The sequence below is a fragment of the Malaclemys terrapin genome, chromosome 7, assembly GCF_027887155.1.
Source record: "Malaclemys terrapin pileata isolate rMalTer1 chromosome 7, rMalTer1.hap1, whole genome shotgun sequence".
NCBI lineage: Eukaryota > Metazoa > Chordata > Testudines > Emydidae > Malaclemys > Malaclemys terrapin.
Window position 1 is genome coordinate 80505095 of NC_071511.1, and position 16856 is coordinate 80521950.

Consider the following 16856-nt stretch of genomic DNA (forward strand, 5'->3'; position numbering starts at 1 on the left):
AGACAGTATCATAAAGCATATGACCAGGGGACCAAATTAAAGTTGCACAGACAACCTTAATCCTGGCATTTGCTAACTTTTGAGAGCTTGACATAGCAACCCAAATGTTTTTAAACACAGGTTTTTGCCTGTAGTTTCCTAAGGTTTAGAAAAGCAAACTGAAAAAAACAGAAATTCCATCATGTGGCATCATATTGACACCCACCATTCATCAGCAGGATTGGAAGCTTAGATCCACGACACAGATCATTGCCACTTGAACTAACCGAGCAACTGATAGCAATAGTAGGTTGTCATCTTATATATAGATCAGCATTAGAGGGGGATGAGACATGTACTTTGCCAGTGGATTTTACTGATAATTGCTGACAGCAGAGGAACAATGAGACTCTGGAATCTTGGGATTCCACTCCTGGGTCTGGCAGGGAGTGTATCTAGTGGGCAAAGACTCCTCTTCTGCCAATTTTTCTCAAGTTTGACCCTTTTTCTGTCCTGTGCCTTCCAAAAGTTTTCTTGCTCAGCCAGACTTAGTCGCCCCTTCTGGGCTTGCTGTCCAAATACCAATTCCCTCCCAACTCCCAGACTGTTTGCCCAGCCAATGACAGTGCTCCTCCTATACCCTACCTACTTGTCAGATCTGTCTCCTCTTCCTCCTTGTGTGCCTCCCCCACTGTTCATAGAACATTGTCCCCGCCAGTAACAATCTCCCCTCCGCCCCGCAAGTTCCTCAGCGTTCTTTCCCATAGCTAGTTCCTCCCCGCACCCTGTTTCTCTACTTGGCTCCTATTCTCCTTGCTTAATTAGTTCAAGTCTCATACCTGCAAGCTCCCAGTCCCAATCTCCTATATCCCCTCTCTCGGACTCCCAGTTCCAATTTCTTCTACCACTCAGTCCCTAGTCCTAGTGTCCTTGCCCAGTCAGTCCCAATTTTCTCCCCCTGCCTCCAGTCCCAGTCTCACTGGACTCCTTGTCTCAATCTACTTCCTTTCCCTCTCCCCTGCACCAGCTTTTGTGCCCTCTGCATTCACATCAGACAGTTTCCTCCTCCATGCTGCCTGGGTGCTGTGGGGGGTAGAGGGTGGTGTCATTGTGAGACCAGGAGAAACTCTCTTTGCTTTCAGTTCCAGTTTCTGGATCCATCCCAGCGATTACAGGGAAAATCTGGTTTCACTCTTGTAGCCTTAGGCTGGAGCATGCTCAGTCCAGTCACACAGAGGAGCTGTGAGAGGATGAAGCATACTCAGTCACTCTGGGGGGATGGCACATGTGCAGTTCATTCACAAAGGAGCAGTAAGGAATGGCACATAAGTAGGGATTGCGCATGCACACTCTGATCAGCACTAAAGGCTGAGAGAGGCTTAAGTGAGGATGGAATCTTTGAAGATTTTAGCTGCTAAAATTGAAGTCTTTATTGAGCATGTGCAAACTGATTTTTTCAAAGGCTTATAACTAAACCTAAGCTTTTCAAAGTAAGAACTAACTTACGTAAAACACTAAAATATCGTTCATTCATTTCTGCCAGATTCTGTTGCCCTTTTTTACGTTCAGCAGAACCTTACTCTGCAATTAATTCCCACTGATTTTACTGGGAATACTCAGAGACAGGTATTACTCAACATAAATAAGGGTAGCAGAATCTATGATTATAAAAAGAAAGGCAAACTTTTTTAATGTATCTTAAGTATGTCATACAATATTCAAAGTACATTTTACTATTAGTGGATTTAATATCAGATAGGTTAAAATCAGTGTTCCCTCTAACTTTTCCCACTCATGTGCGGAATTAATTTTGTTATGTGCATCAATATGAAGGTGATGTGTGACACAGTAGCAGATGGTAGCAGATGACAGAAGAAGGAGTAATGGTCTCAAGTTGCAGTGGGGGAGGTTTAGGTTGGATATTAGGAAAAACTTTTTAACTAGGAGGGTGGTGAAGCACTGGAATGGGTTACCTAGGGAGGTGGTGGAATCTCCTTCCTTAGAGGTTTTTAAGGCTAGAGGTGCAAGCTCTGGGGTGGGGCTGGGGATGAGGGGGTTGGAGTGTAAGAGGATGCTCCAGGGCTACAGCAGGGAGAGAGGACTCCCCCAGCTCTCTCTTCCCATGGCAGCTCCGGGGCTGAGGCTGCAGGATAGGTGCCCCTTCCCCCACCGAAGCAGGTCCAGGAGGGGTCTGGGTTTGGGCCGGGGGAGGGGCGCCCGGGCCGCGCGTGGATCTGGTCTGGGCTGTCTCAGTTGGGTTCGGCCCATAGCATTGTTTGGGCCAGCAGAGGGGCGCCCCAGCCGCAGCAGGTTGGGGGCCAGGCTAGGTTGGGGCCGGGAGAGAGGCGTCCCTTCCCCAGCTGATCCCCAGACAGGTTCCCTGAGCACCTGCATGGCGATAAATAGGCTGCTGCACAGCCACGCAACTTACAGGGAACTTAGATTTAAATGTTCCTGTATTTACACTTGTAAAAGTTACTGTAAAACTGTACATCTTGTTGCTCTATTTACAGTGTGTGGTCAAACTGGTCTTGAATGAACAAGTTATCTTGCTTGGTCTTATTAAGACACAGATCTTGATAGCCTGGTGAAGAATGAAAGGCCATCTCACTCAGCAGGATAAAGATTCTACATTAGTCCACTTTTTACAACATTTTTTGTATGAGAGTCTCAGAAACTTGCTACCCCAACAGTTTTTAGACAAGGAAACAACAAAAAGCAATATTAATATGTAGGGCTGTCGATTAATCGCAGTTAACTCAAGCGACTAACTCAGAAAAACTAATAGTGATTAATCACAGTTTTAATTACGCTGTTAAACAATAAAATACCAATTGAAATTTATAAAATATTTTTGAATGTTTTTCTACATTTTCAAATATATTGATTTCTATTGCGACACAGAATACAAAGTGTACACTGCTCACTTTATATTTTTATTACAAATATTTGCACTATAAAATGATAAACAAAAATAGTATTTTTCAGTTCACCTCATAAAAGTACTGTAGTGCAATCTCTATCATGAAAGTGCAATTTACAAATGTCGATTTTTGTTGTTACATAACTACATTCAAAAACAAAACACCACAAAACTTTACAGCCTACAAGTCCACTCAGTCCTACTTCTTGTTCAGCCAATCACTAAGACAAACAACTTTGTTTACATTTATGGGAGATAATGCTGCTCGCTTCTTGTTTACAATGTCACCAGAAAGTCAGAACAGGCGTTCGCATGGGAGCCAGCATTCCAAAGCATTTACATGGCAGATATGCTAAACATTTGTATGCCCCTTCATGCTTCGGCCACCATTCCAGAGGAGATGCTTCCATACCGATGACGCTCATTAAAAAAATAATGCATTAATTAAATTTGCGACTGAACTCTTTGGGGGAGAATTGTATGTCCCCTGCTCCATGGTTTTACCTGCATTCTGCCATATACTTCATATTATAGTAGTCTTGGATGATGATTCAGCACGTTGTTTGTTTTAAGAACACTTTCACTGCAGATATGACAAAATGCAAAGAAGGTACCAATATGAGATTTCTAAAGATAGCTACAAGCACTCGACCCAAGGTTTAAGAATCTGAAGTGCCTTCCAAAATCTGAGAAGGATGAGGTGTGGAGCAAAGCTTTCAGAAGTCTTAAAAGAACAACACTCCGATGTGGAAACTACAGAACCCAAATCACCAAAAAAGAAAATCAACCTTCCCTTAAAACCAACCTTCCCTTAAAATCATTCAGAGACTGAAACTGGTACAGAACGCAGTGTCTCGCTTTATTGGGTAGGCCACATTGCTGGGAGCATTTGACACTAGTGCTCCAGAAACTGCATTGGCTGTCCACTGGTCTCTGCACAAAGTTTAAGGTGCTGGTTATCACCTACAAAAGCCCTAAATGGCGTAGAACCTGGCTAACTGAGAAATGACCTCTCCCCATGCCACACCTCCACAGCTGTGGTCAGCAGAGGTACCTGAGCTAAAATCCCCTTCATTATTAAAAAAGAGGGGATTAATGGTATGGCTACTTCCACCTTTTCATGTTCTCTGTATGTATAAATATCTTCTTTCTGTGTGTTCCATTCTATGCATCCGACGAAGTGGACTGTAGCCCACAAAAGCTTATGCTCAAATAAATTTGTTAGTCTCTAAGGTGCCACAAGTACTCCTGTTCTTTTTAAGGCATTCTGTGTAAGAGGTCTGAGGCTCTGGAACTGCTCCAACCCTTGGTTGGAAACAGCCTGAATTTGATGATCTTCTGGGCATGCTGCAAAAACATGTTTCATAGGGCTTTTGACAAGGGTAAGATTTCTGGAATGATGAAGGGGTGGAAAAGGAGCTTTTCTGTAGGGGACAGGCTGGCAGAGTTTCTTCTGAACAATTATTTTAATGATGTTACTGTTTTGTTGTATTATGTAGTTGGGGTGCCTTCAGCCTTATATAGGTGTGTTTTTATTATATTCAAATTAAAATGAATAAGTAGAATAAATTCAGTTTTAATTCCCTTTGTATTTGGCCCTAACTTGAGTTCATGCTACTCCCAATCCATTATCTTCTGCAAATTTAATCAGCACACTGTTAACTCCCTCTTCCAGATCACATAAAACTAAATCTAATACTGACCCTTGTGTCACCACACTAGATACTTCCTCCACAATTGAGTACATTGTCTATTTCAGTAGTCTTTGTTTGTCATCCATTAGCCAGCCAGAATTACTAAACTTCAGATATTAGACCTATTGTGTTCCCTTCACCCACTAATTTTGTAATTTTATCAAAGCAGCAATGAAGTTTGGCATGATTTGTTCTTCAAAATTCTAGTTTGCTTATGCTCATACTTTTAATTCTGTTTGGTTGTTTTGCACATTTTTTCCTCAAAATTTATGTCATTATTTAACTAGGAATTTAGTTCTTGATCCTACAAACACTTACATGACAATAGGAAATGTATGCTACATTAGAATTATTTATGAGCAAAGTTGCTCCAAATAATCCCCTTCCCCTACTTCACGTCAGCTTTCACAAAACTTCCATTTTAGAAACTAGAAAGCCAACAACTTCATGGATTAGCAGTAACTATAGGAATGGGGACTGAGAGTTACAAAACTTCAACAATTTGAAAGCCACATGTCAAAATCTCAGCAGGCCCTCATACAGCACAAAATCAGAGAGCGTTTCAGATATAGTTACCGCAATATAACAGTAACTGGTTGGAAACAAGCACAACTATAAACAGCAGGCCATTGTTATTAGAGCTGAGCAGTTCTAAGGGAAAATCAATTGTACTTCTGACTAACACGTTGTTATCCCAAAGAATGCTTCCTTCTTTAGAGCACATAACAGTATAGTGTCGACTAAAAAGAAAATGTGGTTATTGATTAAAGCACCATCACTAGTCTCAACACCAAAATCATGAATAAAATGTCCAACGTTCAGCCTGATGGTATTATTAAACTGATGCATAATTATTATAGGGTGTGACCCAAGTTTAAAAAAAACACAACCAAAAAAAAAAAAAAAAAACCTGTGCATGAACATTTACGCATATGTTTTTGAAAATCTGGGTGTATATTTACAACACAGTTTTTTTCCCAATTGCGTTTTGTTGTTTTAACAACCTATTTTCAAAAGGCCTACTTAGAAAAGTTGAACTATGGAAGACATGCTCTATCATAATACCACTTAGGCACAAATGGAATTCAACCTAGTGCTTCAAAATACACCCACACCCACCCACCCACCAGGAAATACAAATAATACAAACACACACATTTCTCAAATTACCTTGCATAAAAATCTCCTGAACCTTTTGTTCCTTTACCCAGACTTTTACTTCCTCGTGAAGCTGTGGGTTGTCCCTGAGAACTGGGTTTAGACTGTCTACGTCGTCCTAAAGTAGAAATTTAAAATAGAACCATTTTATGTTTATTCATAACATTTATGATGTTTATCTTTCTAAACGAATTCCAAAGTACAATTTGAAACAAGACTGTAAAATGTATTGGTTCAATACAAATCCAGAGGTTATTTTTAAAATAATCTCATACGTGCAAGCTGTATTTGATAGTAGTAAGAGTGATTTCATGAGGAAAAAAGTACACCGGATCCCATACATGGTCAGACTTACAAGCTATTAATAGGATCACACTTTCATAAATGAGGCCTTCCCTATAACCTAACGTTACTCTATAAAGAGTTCAGTGTTTATAAGAACACGGTAACATTTGTTTCAACAAAGTGGCGTTAAAATCAGAAGCCTGAAATGTCCAATTCATATTTTTTATACACAGCAAGAGAGAATTTAAATATTTATACCAACAAATGCATGTGTATATGTAAGAAAAGAAAACTACTATTGCTAGTTTTTAATACTACACAGAACCTGGTAAACCGTCTTGACTGAAATAAGACATATTTCAGTTTTGGTTCTAACTCTCATGAACAAAGATTTTATTTTAAAACAAATTCTCTTTCCAATGTACATCTTTGAGTTAATCAGAAAGTATCTAGAAAATTAAATAAATCCATTTTTGGTGGCATTGTCCTCACAAAAAGGCAGATCTAGACACAAATTAACATTTTTTTCTGTACTTAGAAACATGGCTTATTCAGTCATGGGATCTACTACAACCTGTTGATTCACCTCTGGGCTCTGATATTTTTCTCTCTCTCTTTCAAAGCACAATTACTACTCCTGAATTTGAAATCAGTGGCAGGAGCCCTAGAGTAACTGGGAGGAACAGCAGCCATAGTGTGGCTCTTTGAAAAGTACATGGGCACATCTTGGAAACAGTGGACAGAAGGTACATGTAGTTGTGTGAGGAGGCCCTCACAGAGAGAGAAAATAATTAGAGAGATCCTCAGCACATAGGTTATAAAATATTTTAACAATAACTGCCCTTTTCCTTTTAGTGTCTGCTTGTTACCATTTAAAAGTGTTTGCCTTCAAAAGTGTTATCCTTAGAATGGGAGAAGGGATGTGTGAAGAATCTAATTAGAGGTCCAAAAGATTACACAGATTTTCAGTTTTCTAAGTCTGTCTCCCTCCCACAGTACTGCATAGGCTTCAACTCTTACACCCCTACCCCCACACACAGCTTACTCCACTTGATATCTTATTATACATCTCCAATTCATTAAACATGAGATCACAGCAACAAAAAGCAAAGACAATATGTGAAACCTATATAAGAAACCACTTATCGCCTAAGAGATCTCCCAAAATGTATTAAGCCACAAAAATAAATAAAGTATACCTTGAGAAAAATATCCTAAAAACTAGGGTTTTGACTGTACATACTTTGTGTTATGGCCTTCTCGTATTTATATAAAATAACCACACGAAAAGATACCCTTTTTAAACAGAAAAGAGTACATTTGAACAAGTTTATTCAGATTTGTCACCCTTTAATAAAGACTGCCCTGCATACTGTCCTATAAGCATTTAATATAGAAAGTTATTCTCTACACAGCATTGATTATTATACACACACACACACAATTAAAATAATTGGTCAATGGTCAATAAAAATCACTGTCAAGGCGAAATTCTAATATGAGAATTTAAGCTCAGTATGTCAGGAAATTCAAAATAATGGTTCCCACAACCACCATAACTCTACCCCCTTATGCATGTGTTGTACTTTTGTATATTCAGTTAAATGTATATGCCAAGTGGCTGAATTATGTTTTTTGTAGTCCACGTTACCTTTGAATTTCCTGATTTTTTTTGCATTCACTCGGTCATACATTCAAATGTAATAATGTGTTTTGGAGCAGAATACATTAGTGCTTCATTGTGCCCTACAAGAAAGGCTGGTAGAGAGCACAAGAAGAAAGCCATCAGACCTGCAACTTCCTCAATTCCTTTTTAAGATGGCATTGCAGGCGGTGCAGTTGGTCTGGAATTATCTGGTTTTACTTCTTAGCAATGTACTTTCCTAAAGAAAAAAAATATAATCCCATTTACCCTATAAAGGTACTTCCTGTGATTGGTCAAGACAGCACAGATCCTGGATTCTTACTTCCTTCTTAGCTAGACTGACGACCAGTCAAACTGTAGAATATTCATGATCTCTATAGTTCTTCTCTGCCAATTTCCACAGTTTGAGTTCTTCTGTTCTGAAAGAAAATGTGTTAGTCTTGTTACCTCCCAATCCAAGATTAGTCTGCCCTCAGTTCTGGAACCCAAGATTCCTCTGAGTGGATGTCTGTGCTGGCTTGCCACTGTCACAAAAAGCAAATTATCATGTAAATGGGATTATAATTTGCCCTTCTGAGTTGACTATAGCAAAGTCTCTGCATTCTTAATACAGTAGCAGCATCTCATACAAGAGGAGGACTAGACTAAATACTGGCAAGAGAAAGTGCCCCAGGGCCACAGAAAGGAAGGACGGGAATGGAGAAGTCGTATTCCCGTGCTTACTATCTTTCCAGAAGACAGCTGCATAAAGTAGCATGGCCATAAGCAACCTGTGAATGAAGAACTCCCAGGTCATTTAAGGCTTTACAGAGCTCATCTGCGGTTACCACCTCCACCCCACCAAGATGTGGACACAGCTCTAGTGGAGTGGTTTTCTTCCTACCTGAGCAAAAATTATTTGACTTATCTATTTGCCTCTTGGATTCAGATTCTGACCCCCTGTGTGATGAGACACTGCAAAGCTTTTAGGACTTTCCTGGAATTTTTGAACAATGCAAGGGAGTCCATTTTCCTAAAAGAGCTTAAGTAAATGTTCCAAAGTTCTTCTGAGAACGTGAGTATACCTATGCCATAGTCTCTCCTTTCTTACGATGTGGTGGAGCAGGCTGGAATTGTGAGCTATACTGCCATAATCCCATTTTAACCAGGCCCCCTCCTGCTTCTCCCAGTAGCGGGAGTGGAAAGGTCAGGCACAGTAAGACTACAGGATCACAGAGTATGTTTGAGTGCTGAGACAGACAGCACAAGAAACAAACAAACAGTTTCTTTGTCCAAGAAAGCATTTTCAGGCTCCAAATACACAATGAGGCATCCAAGATAGTTGATGGGGAAGCTACAGATTACTTGTCCTACTTCAGATATCTTTTGAGTCAGGAATCAAACTTAGGAACTTGAAGGTGACCCAAAGAGACAAAGAATCAAATTGTGGGGAGGGCCCACAAAACAGCAATATTCTTCCAAGCTCCACCCACAAACCAAATTCTGTCCACCTGAGATACCAAAATGTGATTCTTCAGATTGTTCAAAATATAATGCAGGGCTCCATATCCTTAGTGGACCCTTGAGCTTGACTCCCCAGTGGGTCTCCGATGCCCTGCTTCTTTCCTCCTTGATTTGGGAGACAGGAGAAAGGATATTAGGTGGAAGTGGTGATACTCACCCAACTGCCAGATACTTGTGGCACGAAAATAAGATGTCATGTACAGTAGATTAAAGATAATCAAAACTTTTGTTAAATCTTTCCTCCCACACACAAAACAGTGACTTTGTATAAACAGAGATTTTCATGAAGACGTTTCCATTTGTCAGAAGACAGGGTACTGGGCTACTTGAATCATTGGTTGGACCCAGAATGGCCAGTCTTATGACATTTGAATTAACACCTCATTGAAATTCAACAAGGGCTAGAGTAAGGGCTAGAGACTGATTTTGTTTTAAAATGAAAACTGCAACTCTGGAGCTTAGAGCAAATGGAGGAGTAGTATATATCCATATCACTGCCCAATTTGAGCCCCGCTTTGAGGGCTTTAAAACTCTCCAATTACTGTCAATTCTTCCTGTCTGACCAAGGAGGAGGGAAGATCCCATTGTCTGTGACACAAAAGACTCAGTAATGGAAAAACAGCCAAAGCTAAAATGTACTCTATAATATCATAAGCACCTGAAAATGTGGATTTAGAAGGTGCCTTCCTCAAATCACAACGTTGCAACACGATGTTTAATGCATGAACGACATTTTCTTTATAACACTAAGAACTCATTTCAGCTGCAGTATTTCACACCAAAAAAAAAAAAAAAAAAAAAAAAAAGACTCAGTAGATTTTGCAGTCCTCACAGAGGTCAGCACCACATTAGTCCTTGCCATCTGTGGTTTAATTAACTACAGCTTCCTCTTACTGCTTAGAGATTTTCAGATGATTTAAGACATGAATTAAATAAAAAATGGTGTGTAACACACTTGAAAAATATGTTTACAATGTTATATTCACCAAGTGCTACACAGGAAAACAAGCATTTCCTAAATATTAACTTCTACATATTCATGTGATACTGGGGTCTCATCTGAATTCAGCAGTCAGCGAGCCAAATTCAACTCTGGTGTTAATTTACGTGAAGAGATGAATTTGTCCCACTGACTCCAAGTATAGTCGGAGTACAGACATATCAAGTATTTCAGAAGCTTGTAGTTTCAGTCTGTGTTGATCAGATAAAAATTAGGGCTGTCGATTAATTGCAGTTAACACACACGATTAACTAAAAAAAATTAATCATGATTAAAAAAATTAATTGTGATTAATCACTGTTTTAATTGCACTGTTAAACAGAATACCAATTGAAATTTATTAAATATTTTGGATGTTTTTCTACATTTTCATATATATTGTATTCTATGTTATAATTGAAATCGAAGTGTATATTATTTTTGATTACAAATATTTGCACTGTAAAAATTATAAAAGAAATAATATTTTTCAATTAACCTCATACAACTACTGTAGTGCAATCTCTTTGTCATGAAAGTGCAACTTACTAATGTAGATCTTTTTGTTATATAAACCGCACTCAAAATCAAAACAATGTAAAACTTCAGAGCCTACAAGTCCACTCAGTCCTACTTCTTGTTCAGCCAATCGCTAAGACAAACAAGTTTGTTTACATTTACAGGAAATAATGCTGCCCTCTTCTAATTTACAATGTCACCAGAAAGTGAGAATAGGCATTTGCATGGCACTTTTGTAGCCAGTATTGTAATGTATTTACGTGCCAGATATGCTAAATATTTGTATGCCCCTTTGTGCTTCGGCCAACATTCCAGAGGACATGCTTCCATGCTGATGACACTCGTTAAAAAAAATAATGCGTTAATTAAATTTGCGACTGAACTCCTTGGGGGAGAATTGTGTGTCCCCTGCTCTGTTTTACACGCATTCTGCCATATATTTCATGTTATAGCAGTCTCGGATGATAACCCAGCACGTTGTTCATTTTAAGAACACTTTCACTGCAGATTTGACAAAATGCAAAGAAGGTACCAACATGAGATTTCTAAAGATAGATACAGCACTCGACCCAAGGTTTAAGAATCTGAAGTGCTTTCCAAAATCTGAGAGGGACGAGGTGTGGCACATGCTTTCAGAAGTCTTAAAAGAGCAACACTCCGATGCGGAAACTACAGAACCCAAACCACCAAAAAAGATCAACCTTCTGCTGGTGGCATCTCACTCTGATGATGAACGTGAACATGAATCGGTCCACACTGCTTTGGACCGTCATACAGCAGAACCTGTCATCAGCATGGACGCATGTCCTCTGGAATTGTGGCTGAAGCATAAAGGGACATATGAATCTTTAGCATATCTGGCACGTAAATATCTTGTGACGCCGGCTACGAAAGTGCCATGCGAATGCCTGTTCTCACTTTCAGGTGACATTGTTAACAAGAAGCAGGCAGCAAATATAAACAAACTTGTTTGTCTGAGCGACTGGCTGAACAAGAAGTAGGACTGAGTGGACTTGCAGGCTCTAAAATGTTTTATTTTTGAATTCAGGTTTTTTTGTACATAATTCTACATTTGTAAGTTCAACTTTCATGATAAAGAGATTGCACTACAGTACTTGTATTAGGTGAATTGAAAAATACTATTTTTTTTTTACAGTGCAAGTACTTGTAATCAAAAATAAATATAAAGTGAGCTCTGTACACTTTGTATTCTGTGTTGTAATTGAAATCAATATATTTGAAAATGTAGAAAACATCCGAAAATATTTAAATACATGGTATTTTATTATTGTTTTACAGTGCGATTAATTGTAATTAATTTTTTTAATCACTTGAAAGCCCTAATAAAAATTCTTTGCATGTCAAATATTTTCTATCCAATGTTCTCTACATCACATACCACCACTTACAAAAACAACTATCAACATTACACTTCACATTATTCAGTTTACACAACTAACTTACAGTGTTTAGTTTTACATGGTATTATTATCTGTATCCCTTATACATATGCATTACCTCAAGACACACAATGACAACAAAGGGTTTCTGAAGGAACACTATATAGTTTTAACACAAGTTTAATAATAAACAATTATCTATATTATACATTTTTTTCCCCTCAAACCCTGACAGAGGTGTTTTCTTGCTATCTCAATGTCTGGAGTAGGTAAACACTCAGATAAAAATTAGCTGACTTAAGATCATTTGGGTAGAATCAGTTATTTATTTGCACAGGAATCATTTTAAAGAACCTACAAGGGCTATAACTGCATCCTTAGATAAAGATGCCTGTCCAAACTGTCAAAGCTGTCTGCAGTCTCAGGAACTTATTGGATTTAAAGCTCTTTCTAGATTTTCAGAGAGCAATGGCAATAACAAGTGTCATCTTTAATATTCAGATTGCTGAAAGCTTGCATCCTTCTCCTCTTGGATGCAAATTTTGTCATCAAATATAACGACAGTTGGATTAGATACCAAGACATTTTTAGCAGTGGGCCCCTCCTACAGAAAAATCAAAATGACCTCCTTCCACACTCCAAATTTCTATTTAGCCCTCAGCCTTTTCAGAAGATAAACTCCTTCTTTCCCTACTGCCCCTTGTTCCTTTTCTCTTTGCTGGCTGGATGCTCCCCATCATCATCTTTTTTGATGGTTTTAACCTCTTGTGGAGACAGAGAAAGGTGTTGTGTTTTTTTTTAATTGATATTATATGCACCTCAGTATACATGCTTGATATTATCTCGCCTGATCGCATGGAATTAAATCAAAGGAGGCTGTTGGGTGATTGGGGGAAGAAATGGGAAATTAAACAAATGAAAGAGATAAGGTAACACCAGAAAAAATAACAAAGGTCCTTAAGGAAACAATGGGGGAACTTAATTGGGGGAATGACCACGTGGCTACTATGCTAGCAACCTCTTCTTCTTCTCAGGCCTGAGCCTAGGATCAAAGGGTATACTAAACCTAGAGAGGAAAGGGGGGTAAGAACAGGAAGCAGCAGCTGGAAAATAGTCTCAAAGAGACATTAAAAGAAGGTAATAGGAGCTATCTGTATCTCGCAGATCAGGAGTAGAGTAGTCTGGACTGAGTGGAACTTACCCAAAACTTGCAAGGAAAGAATTCATTTTAGCTAAGACCCAGATGAATATAGGCTTTTTGTTGTTTTATGCTTTTTCTCTGCTTGCTATGCACCTCTGGGTGAATAAATAATATTTTATTTTAAAGAAGCTTTTTATTAATTAAGTAATTTTTTAAAATTAATTAATGGAGATATCCTATCTCCTAGAATTGAAAGGGACCTTGAAAGTTCATGGAGTCCAGCCCCCTGCCTTCACTAGCAGGACCAAGTACTGATTTTGCCCCAGATCCTTAAGTGGCCCCCTCAAGGATTGAACTCACAACTCTGGGCTTAACAGGCCAATGCTCAAACCACTGAGCTATCCCTCCCTCCAATCACTTTAAACAGCTTTAAACACTTTAAACAGCTGGTGGTCACAGACTCTTTAAGGAAAAGGGCTTACAGGTGCCATAACCAGTTGTGCCCATTGTGTTATCATGTTTGATGAACAGGGGGCCGTAGCACAGAGATCCAATCCAAGAGTGGCAGGACTGTGTGGTTCTACCCAGAGAGGTGTGAAGGTAGTGAAACCTATCACCAGAGGGATGCACTCAAGAAGAACTAATGGGTCCAAAACACAGCTCACCCTGGAACTATGAGACCCCTCCTCCTGACTAAAGCAAGACTGAGAGGCTATCCTGGATAGAAACAAACTTTTTAAAAGTTCCTCACAGAAAGTATGACCATAAAGAGTATTTAAAGGCTTAGTCTTGACTAGGAGAAGTGCTCACACTTAGGCGGGGCTTAATTAATACATGTTAGCTAAACTCAATCTAAACTTGATCTTTTTCCTACTGTAAAGTGCATAATACCTCAGCTCCATTTTAGCTTAGCAGGAGCCTAGACTACAACTAAAACATTTAAATCGTGCTACAGGGCATTATACTGCATTTATGCTAGGAAAAAGGTCGAGTTTATGTTGGATTTAGCTGGCACATGATACCTAAGCCTGATCTAAGCTTGACCACTTTTCCCTAGTTGAGACAAAGTAAAAGCATAAACAGGAAACAGAGCTCTGAGGGCATAAAGGGAAGGTACAAAGAATTAGGTTCAGGCTTCAGGTGGAAAAGAAGTGCCTAACCAAGGGTCTGATCAGGTATGCAGCTTAAAGTTGATCACTAAAAATGACAATCAAAAGAAAGCACAGAGATACTCCCTTCTGACCAGTACTATGTGCAGAGGCTTGAACCTAAAAGAGTATAAATGAATAGGCCTTCTTGCTGAAAATCAGGATTCCAAGTACGGGAGCAGGGAATAACTAATGACTTTATGGAGAGGGGTATCAGAATCATACTCTAGAAAGGGCTAAATTGTTTTATACCCATGGTCTGTGGTATAAATTTACAACTATATGCTATCATCAAATAAAATTAAAGTTGATATAAATGAGAAGTTTGCATAAAGATCAAGAGTCTAAGTATAAACTAAATTTTCCATTATTTGTTTAGTACCTTATTCAGTAACAGTGGAAAAAGAGGCTCACCGTCACAATCACCATTATTTAATAATATGGAGATATTCCTATCTCATAGAACTGGAAGGGACCCTAAAAGGTCATTGAGTCCAGTCCAACCCAGCGCCTTCACTAGCAGGACCAAGTACTGATTTTGCCCCACACCCCTAAGTGGTCCCCTCAAGGGCTGAATGCACAACCCTAGGTTTAGCAGGCAAATGCTCAAACCACTGAGCTATTCCCCCCCTTATAGCTCTGCTCCTGCATGTCTTGTCTCCTTCCTTCCCTCTCTGCATTTCCTTATCTGAAGAAACTTCCAATTTCCATAACCATTGGCTTCATTCCCACTCCCTTCCCCCTTCCATCTGCTAGGATGATCAGTATTGACACCCCCCAGGTTACGCCAACCCGAAGTACGCAAATCCGCACTTACGGTGTAATGGTCAGGTATACGTTTCTGACTTATGCAAAAAAAAAATGGTTACCTACCTTTTCGTAACTGTTGTTCTTTTTCACATTTTCAAGCTTTTCTTCACAACTGTAAGGGCTAGAACTGTTGTTCTTCGAGATGGCCATACCACATTAGGTGTACGCGCGCCGCGTGCACAAGCATCGGAAACTTTTCCCTTAGCGGCACCCCACGGGCTGGCAGGGGCCCCGCCTGAGCGGTGCCACTGCGCCGTGCATATATATATACCCCCACTGGCCCAACCCCCTCCAGTTCCTTCTTGCCAGCGACTCCAACAGAGGGGTAGGAGGGCAGGTGGTGGAATGGATGTGAACAACACATCTCGAAGAATAACAGTTATGAAAAGGTAGGTAACCGTTTTTTCTTCAAGTGCTTGTTCACGTCCATTCCACATTAGGTGAATCACAAGCTTACCTTCGGAGGAGGGTAGGAGTCACAGAACAATTGATCGGAGGACTGCCCTGCCAACCCCCGCGTCCTCTTGGGCCTGCTGGTTGACCACATAGTGGGTCGTAAAGGTATGCACCGACCACCAGGTGGCTGCTCTGCAAATCTCCTGGACTGGGACCTGTGCCAGGAAAGCCGCTGAAGCTGCTTGCGTCCTGGTTGAGTGGGTCGTGACCGCCGGGGCCGGAACACCTGCGAGGTCATAACACGCCTGAATGCAGTCTGTAATCCAGGAGGAGATCCGCTGCGCCAACACTGGGAGGCCTCTCATCCTTTCCACCATGGCCACAAACAGCTGCATGGATTTACGAAAGGGCTTGGTGCGCTCCAAGTAGAATGCCAACGCTCGACGGACATCCCGGTGTGCAGGCTGCGGTGACTTGGGTCCGCATGGGGTTTGGGAAAAAACACCAGCAGAGAAATGTCCGGGCCCAGATGGAATTGGGAGGAACTTGGGGTGTGGGCAGAGCTGCACCTTGTCTTTATGAAACACTGTATATGGCGGCTCCGAGTGCCCTCAGCTCAGATACCCTTCTGGCTGAGGTAATGGCTACCAGGAATGCCACCTTCCAGGAAAGGTGGAGGAGGGAGCAGGTGGCAAGTGGCTCGAACGGGGGCCCCATGAGCTTAGAAAGGATTAAGTTGAGATTCCATGGAGGGACTCTGAGGCATGAGTAAGGAAACACCCTCTCCAGTCCTTTAAGGAACTGCCCCACCGTTGATTGGGAGAACACCGAGCCCCCTGAAAGCCCCAGGTGGAAGGCAGAGATGGCCGCCAGATGCACCCTGATTGAGGACGGGGCCAGCCCCTGCTGCTTGAGGTGCAGTAGGTACTCTAGAATGGTAGGCACTGGAGCCAGGCGTGGCTGAACCTGTTGGGGCACACACCAGCATGAGAACCTCTTCCACTTGGCCAAGTCAGTCACCCTGGTGGAGGGCTTCCTACTACCAAGTAGAACCTGCTGCACAGGGAGGGAGCACTGGCTCTCCAAAGCATTCAGCCACAGAGCTTCTACGCCGTCAGATGCAGTGATTGCAGGTTGGGGTGGAGGAGCCACCCTCTGTCCCGCGTGATGAGGTCCCCGTGTAGGGACTTCCACCGACAGCTCCAGGAGTGTGGTGAACCAGTGCTGCCGGGGCCAGGCCGGGGCGACGAGGATAACCGCTGCTCCATCCCTGTGC

The 16856-nt window shown here is 40.9% G+C and overlaps 1 protein-coding gene across 3 annotated transcripts in view; it reads right to left on the minus strand.

Moving 5' to 3' along the window:
- JMJD1C (jumonji domain containing 1C) overlaps window positions 1-16856 on the minus strand; it is a 340195-nt gene that overhangs the window by 72854 nt on the left and 250485 nt on the right. For 2 of the 3 annotated variants that reach the window (XM_054033944.1, XM_054033947.1), the window contains exon 4: window positions 5767-5872. In XM_054033944.1, coding sequence (XP_053889919.1) covers window positions 5767-5872 — 106 coding nt within the window. Of the gene's footprint in view, window positions 1-5766; window positions 5873-7951; window positions 8018-16856 lie in introns of those variants that run through there. The other variant, XM_054033946.1, reaches the window with a different exon arrangement.